Source organism: Echinops telfairi, unplaced genomic scaffold (assembly GCF_000313985.2).
Source record: "Echinops telfairi isolate 266 unplaced genomic scaffold, ASM31398v2 ScPeMD7_2010;HRSCAF=2546, whole genome shotgun sequence".
Taxonomy (NCBI): domain Eukaryota; kingdom Metazoa; phylum Chordata; class Mammalia; order Afrosoricida; family Tenrecidae; genus Echinops; species Echinops telfairi.
Genome location: NW_022105908.1, coordinates 6606755 through 6614518, shown reverse-complemented (window position 1 = coordinate 6614518; position 7764 = coordinate 6606755). Strand labels below are relative to the sequence as shown.

General features: G+C 39.7%; 1 protein-coding gene across 1 annotated transcript in view; it reads right to left on the bottom strand.

The window, feature by feature from the left end:
* Positions 1–638: 638 nt before the first annotated feature.
* Positions 639–7764, bottom strand: part of ZNF286A (zinc finger protein 286A) — a 20266-nt gene continuing 13140 nt past the window's right edge. The window contains exons 5-6 of the mRNA XM_045293495.1: positions 7169–7261; positions 639–2240 (exon numbers count right to left, since the gene is read on the bottom strand). Coding sequence (XP_045149430.1) covers positions 1009–2240; positions 7169–7261 — 1325 coding nt within the window. The 3' untranslated portion in view covers positions 639–1008. The remainder of the gene's footprint in view (positions 2241–7168; positions 7262–7764) is intronic.

Here is a 7764-nt window from a genome sequence, read left to right as displayed (position 1 = left end):
CAACTGTAAGGATCAGATGGACTAAATCATAATTAAGTTTATGACCCAGTACTTATTTCAGAGTAACTCTTAGAGAAATGGAAAACAAAAGATCTATACAGCAAAGGGATATTTATTATCTAAAGCTGTAACCAATATAAGCTTATCAATATAATTTAGAATTTTCTATTAAATATATTCCAGTTATACCCATCATATTAGACAGCAGCTTTGGTGGGTGGAGATAACTAAGTAGCTTCCAACTCTTATGTTTTATGTCAAATATATTTTTAAAATGTTACTCCCTGGAGAAACAATACTATCTGCATAACTGGATTCCTATTTTGGATTGTAATAGGAACAACTCTTGAGTCTTCCTGATAGAAAGAACAGGAGTCTTCAGCCTAACATACTAAATGAAAATGTCCTTACAAAGTTAGATGCTGTGACAGGACATGGCTTTGCTATGAGAGGGGAAATGTGGCATCACAATGATATCACTCCCCACTCCCAGGTATTTTGAGTTATACAAATGGTTATTTGGGGGTAGGGATTAAAATTTGAGATCCCTGGCTGCAAAACCCAAAACCAACTGCCACTGAGTTAATTCCAGCTCATATTAACCCAATAACGACAGAGTAGAAATGCTCTTTAGGGTTTTCTGAGATGGTAAATCTTCATAGGAGTAGACAACTTCATCTTTCTCATGAAGCACTTCTAGTGGGTTCGAACTACTAACCTCGAAGTTGGCAGACCAACACTTAGGGGCTCCATACATAGTCAATGATTACAAGGAACATTTGTCTCTGGCTCAAAACTATGTATTATGCAAATGAAACTAGATGTATACAGAAATGGCCCTAAAGTAGTATTTTATTATTCTCAACTACACACTCAGGGAAGATGGGGCTTCAAAAAAGCTTGTGAGAAAATTCCACTCTTTTAATTCCATTTTCCATGAATTTTGAAGCCCCTCATATTTAACACAATGGTACGACTGACTTACACTTCTTCACATTCAGTGTCTTCTCAGGGTTGCTCTTCAGCGTGAATTCTTTGATGTCTGATGAGAGAAGAACTGCACTTAAAGCTTTTCCCACATCCACTACATCTATAGGGCTTCTCCCCAGTATGTGTTCTCTGGTGTTGAATAAGAGCTGAAGAATGAATAAAGGCTTTTCCACATTCATTGCATTTGTAGGGCTTCTTTCCAATATGGATTCTTTGATGTTTAGCAAAATTTGAACTCCGACTGAAGGTCTTTCCACATTCATTACACTCATAAGGTTTTTCTCCAGTGTGAATTCGCTGATGCTGAACAAGATGTGTGCTCTGACTGAAGGTTTTCCCACACTCATTGCACTCATAGGGCTTTTCTCCAGTATGAATTCTCTGGTGTTTAGTAAGAGATGAACAATGGCTAAATGCTTTCCCACATTCTTGACATTTATAGGGTTTCTCCCCAGTATGAGTTCTTTGATGTTTGATGAGTGCTGATGAATGAATGAAAGCCTTATCACATTCATTACATTCATAAGGTTTCACTCCAGTATGGATTAACTGATGCTGAACAAGATGGGTACTTCGATTAAAGCCTTTTCCACACTCACTGCATTCATAAGGTCTCTCTCCAATATGAATTCGCTGATGTATAGCAAGGGATGAGCTTTCTATAAAAGTTTTCTTACAGTCACTGCACTCAAAGAGAATTCTGGTATGAGTTCTCTGGTGTTTAGTTAAATTAGCTCGGTGGCTAAAAGATTTCCCACATTCATTGCAAGTATAAGGTTTCTCTCCAGTATGAACTCTCTGGTGCCGAATAAGTACTGAATGGTAAGTGAATAATTCACCACAATCATTGCATTTATGAGGTTTTTTCTCTTTATAGTTTCTCTGCCTTTTAATTAAGTTTGATTTCCGATTCGATCTTTTTTCAAGTCTATTAAAAGTGTATGATCCTTTGGGAACTCTGTCTTCAGTGATAAGGGCAGACTTCTGACGGAAATTTTTCCAATATATATCTTGTTCATGAGCTTTTTCCCTGGGTAGTGGATTCCTATGGGTGATCATTTCTCTCAAACGTCTCTCCTGATTTCCTTGCTGATTCTCTAACCAATGTTCACATTCAAGAGTGGTTTCCAAGTTGGAGTCGTAAACACTACTCCTCGTTAGTCTGTCTATTGTTGCAACCTGGCATGACTCTTCTTTTGAAAAATCTTGCACTGAAGTTGATTCTTTGCGCTCAGGTCTAGCCTCCCAGTCTGAAAGAAATTGGAAATGCAAATTTCCTTTGTTTTCTGTGCTCAACAAAATGGCAGCTCTGTAATAGGGAAGAGTTAAGGAAAGTGAAAAGCGTGCCCTCAAGGAGTCCCTAGGCAAAAAGAAGCAACAGGTGCAAGACTAATGTGTAATATGTGCAGAGGAGATGAACAGACCATTTCTAGACCAGCTAGGAAGGGAAGGATGATCAGAAAGACAGGAGGAAGGTAGATGAAGAAAGATACCACCGGATACGCAGGAAATACGTACACTAGGATCAAGAGAGGGGGGAGCAACTTCTGAGTACCTACTGTTGTAAAATATACTCAGAAAGTTACCACCTTCGATTACAGTTATGATTTTTAATTTTATATTTTTCTAATTTCACTCACTTTCAAATATGCATTCCATTACTAGTTTAATGCTATGTCATGTCACTGATCAAAACCCCTCCGAGTCCTTAAAGAGATGTCAAAAAGTATTGCTACTAGGGTTCCAGTTCATACATGCACAAGTTCATTTCAAATAAAATGTGCCTCTGTGAAAAGTATATGGCTCTTCTATGTTCTGTAACTCCAACAAATGACTGCGTGGGAGGATGCAATACAAGAAGGCATGTTAGCACTCAGAGGACACTGGTTAGCTTTAGTTGCCACTCCCCTGGCTATAAGGGCTAGGAAGAGAAAAAAAAGTCACAAGATCATCGGAAGTGGAGCCCATTCAAAATCCCTGAAGTGGTGGGAGCTGAGATCAGAGGCACCAGAGGCTTAGGCAAGGAGGTCCTGAGCTAGAACAGAAGGGCAGTGCTGAGACTATGGGATGGTGACGTCGAGTAGTTACCATAACTGCCCGAGATGACCTTTCTGTCCTGAACTTAACTGGCCCCGAAGATACCCTTGGCAATCACTCTTGTGGTTGGGCCTTGCTCTCTGCGATCTTACTGATAAATCTAAAACTGTCCCTGGTTAGGATTCATTCCACAGTACATAGCTACCTAAATAGTAAGTGTGAGAACAGAGTTCAGGAGTCATGGATGGAAGCTAGGCATCTCTAAATATAAAGTATTAGAAATTTTATATTGACATTAAAACTATTAATAAAGTTAGATTACTTAAATTGTGGTCTGACAAAGGAATAAACAGATCAACGAGAAAGGATAAGTTCAGAAAAAAGTCAATATATTTAAGGATTAATACCAAGGTGATATTAAGAAAACAAAAGCAAAACAGAACTGTTTTTCCAACAAATGATGCCATGACATAACTAAATAAACACTTAAAAGAAACTAAAGTTAGAGTTGTTCCTCATTCCAAATATATTTATCTTTCTTTACATCTGCACATACATTCATTCATCAAATAGCTATTGAACATCTAGGTGCTGGAGTGAAGCAGAGGCAGACCCTGTAATGTTGGAGGGTGAGATAATGTAATACTAGCAAATAAATTCACAATTGTGGCAAGTATTGAGGATGAAAGATAAAGGGTGTTATGAAAGAAATGAGGGACATTGAGAGAGGCCTCCTGCGTTGGATGACTAGTCCAGGGTAAACGAGCATCATCCAGGACAGAAGGGGCTGGGTTTGGGTGAGAGTTCCAGGTAGAGGCATTGATGTTTTCTAAAGTCCTGAGAGAAGGGGCATTCAAGAAAAGCAGCTTACCATAGTGATGGAGGACACTGAGAATGGAGTCAGAATGCCTACGTTTGAACACTTAGTATCAGTGTGGCCCTGTTTCATAGCTCGTTTCCTTATCTGTAAGAAGGGGTAATAAACAGTATCTCTCTCGTGAAGAAAAACTACCTTAGTGAGCATTAAGGGAGAGTATTTATAAAGCCCATAAAGCTCTGGTAGAAAATATAAGTGCTTGTTACGTGTAACAAGTAAATGTGATAAGATTGGTGTGTTTATGTGTTATCGTAGTTAGGTGCCATGACTCTGTGCCAACTCAGAGTGACTCTGCAGACAACAGTCTGCCTTCCTCACCACTGTTACGTTTGAGACCGAGGCAGCCACCGTGTCAATCCATCTTCAAATGGATTCCTCTTTTCACTAACCCGCTATTTTATAGTTCGGCGTGTGATGTGTGTACTCCAGCAGTCTGTAAGTTTAAAAACTATTTTCAAAGAAATACTTAGATATCATTTACCTTTTGCCCCGACTTGACATTTGCATTTGATGGTACAAGGGCAGTGGTGATACAAGTGCTGTTGCCTTGCCATTTTATTAGGATGGCAAGACCAAATTTACCAGTTACATACCAGTATTCTCAGTTTAAGCAACACAAATAGCTGGTTTTACTTAAAAACATCTAGGGAAGCAGTAAAACTATTAATTACATTAAAAGCCAACCCTTGAGTAGAAGCCTGACCAATATTCTTTGTGATAAAACTATTTCATAAAGCAATCATGTTAAGGGTTGGGTGCAATGTGAAATTTAAAGCCACATCCATGGAATTGTCACAGTGTTGCAATGAAGATATTGATCTTTTGGAAATATTAGTTTCTCTGAGTTGCCTTGTGCAATCATTTGGGCTGTGAGCTGATTAACCCTCTTGACGGAGCCATGAAGGGAGCACCGTGTCTCCTGTCCTGTATCTGTCTAGGACAGTGCGCAAACGTCTGTCCTAGCTGGTTCTCATAAACTGAAACAGTACGGAACTTGGGGAACAGCTGCATACAGTATTCCCTAAACACAATCAACAAAAACAGTATGCGCTAAAATACAAAACTCTGTCAAAGCTCTAAACAATTCAAGCGTGGGACTAGCGAACTTATCTGGGAGCACTGCCAGGATTTAGTACATAAAAAAAAGCCCTGTGGTCCGTCAGGAGGGCAGTTTTGTACCGTCTGTCTGTGTCTATTTTGTGCTGCAGTCCTATACTGTCTCTGTGTGTACGTGTCTGTTTTGTTCTTTGTTCATCCTCCCTACTTGGAAACTGCGGCACCTTCCGAAACTTTATTGTGAATTGGGTCTAGGTTTAATGAGCAGAGCATCAGTTCTACATTCCGTATTTCACACAGACTTTGCCTCACCTCGTTCACTGTGGTCCCCTCAATGCAGGAGCTCGTCTCCTACTTCCTCCCCGGGTTTCTTTGGTCATCTATCTTCTGAACTCGGTCCTTGGGTGACTGCTGCCCTTTTGGTGTCAGGAGCTTGACTACGCTAAGGTGTGTTCATCTCACGAGTGCTTTTGTTCTACGGAAGAAGCTGTCTATTGTCTCACTGGAAATCGGGCCTCTGCTGCGAGTTCTGCTACCCCTGAAAGACTGCTAAGTGTCATGGTCTTGAGCGGGTGGGGGGGGACATTCGACTAGTAAGCCTTGTCCCTTATAATTTTGAGCTTTGTTCCATATTTTTCTCTCATTCTATTCTACTCAGGACCTTTGAATGTGATCCCTTTCAGCGCACAAACTAGACGATTTCTTCCATGACCACTGTTTTTACTTGAGGGAAAATGACAGTGTATGCTATTCACATGGTGGATTTGGGAATTGACTCCATGACAGAGAATTTCTTTTTGCAGGAAAATAAAACAATAATTCGATACGGAGCAAGAGGGATATGGTATCAGCAAAACTGGAAGGCAACTTCATAGATTTTGGCTTGCACACTTTGATAAGAAAGTGGGTGAAAGTCATTAAACAATGATTGAAAGAGGATCTTGTGGGGGCATATCTAGCATTCAATCTTGCTTTTTATCTTGCTTTTACGTTTTATTAAAGTACCTCTGATGTAAACAAATGGGGGCATCAAAATAGTTACAGGGATATTTAGAATAACAGTACAGAGTGAACTCAAGGGTAATAAATAATTTGGGATTAATCTGCATAGAGATGTTAATTTGGTTGTAGGAAAGGATGTGGCTACTAAGGAGAAAGTGTAAAGTACACACAGGTGATCAACAAGCAAAAGCTTAGATGCAGACACATTTTATTTGGTTCACACTGCTGATATGAATTTTCATAATCAGTGACCAACATTTAAAAATAGTAAGATTTCATATAGAAATCCACATTTTGAGTTTCTCTTGAAAACAAAAACCACACACAAAACAAGCATGTTGAATGTCAAAAGTGAGCAAGAGTAGGAGTTGGCAAACTACAGCTTACTGAGTACTACCAACATGCCCACCTGCCGAGGAGAGATAAATTGGTATAATATAATGGAAAACTATACAACAATGAAAACGAACTAGCAACATACTACATTTAACAGTGCAAGTTTTGTAGCTCAAGTTTAGTGAAAGTAGCTGGACGCAAGAACATATAAAACATGATTCCATTTTATAAAGTTGAAGGAATCAACATAATTTAATGTGCTAGATGTCAGAATCAGGTTACTCTTGGGGCAAGAGTAATTGGAAGAGGACACTCAATTCCTGTAGGTGGTAAGCCCCCTGCAAACCAAACCCATTGCCATGAAGTCCATTCTGACTCAGAGACCCCATCAGATGGGGGAGGACTCTGCTCCCTTGGGTTTCTGAAAGTACCACCTTCCCAAGAGCCGAGCGCCCCATCTCCCTCCTGTGCAGGGGCCAGCACAGTCAAACTGCTGGCGTGGTTAACAGCCCAACTCACAACTCACTAGGGTTCCAGGGTCCCTTTCCAGAGTGGCAGTAATGTCCTAGCTACATATTATGTAACTTGTGAAAACTCGTAGATATGATTACTTTCTGTTATAATAAAAAGTTAAAGAAATGAAAAAAAAAAGAGGCAAAATATAAAACAGGGCAAAATATTAGCATCTTTATAACCTTGATTGTGGAGACATTTAGGTATATTGGGAATATTTCAGTTTAACACAAAATGGGAGGTAGGAAAAAAAAAAAGGCATGTTGGCACTTCTAACATTACCAACAACTGAAGGTACCACATCTTCTCAGTCCGGTTGGGCTATTACTTTTGAAGTTGCTCATCTTTTTGACTCACCTGAATAACTGCTTTTAGGGCTTTTGCTCTCAAGCATCCACGGTTCTTTTCCATTCTCTAGACCGTAGTTCTCAGCTTTGGAAACTGGAAGCCCTGCACATATTTTTAAAAGAAAGAAATAGGACTTCCTTACTTGTGATGAACACAAAAATTTACCCCGTAGCACAGTCCTAACCCTTTGATGTACAGGGAAGATAAGAAGATCTGGAGAGTAGGAAGATGGACTACTAAAGGGAGCTATAAAACTGCAGTAAGCCTTAATTTGGGTTTCAGTAATTCCTCTCAGTTACATTGCCTTGGATCAAGCCCTTCCAGGTCTCCTACACCCTCCTCGCCATCGATTTTGGCTCACTGGTTCCCTTGTTCCTGGGTTTGTTAACACCCACTTCCTTTCCCCTGCCCACCCCCTCCCATGTCCCCCTGGAACGGTTGGTCCGTTGTTTTTTCCTCCAGATTGTTTATCCTGCCTATCTTATCTAGATAGACCTGCAGAGATAATAATATGCACAAAAAAAGAGAGCAAAACAAAGCAACAAAATAAAATAAAATAACAATAACAACAAAACCAATTAACAAAAGCCTATAAATAGTTCAAG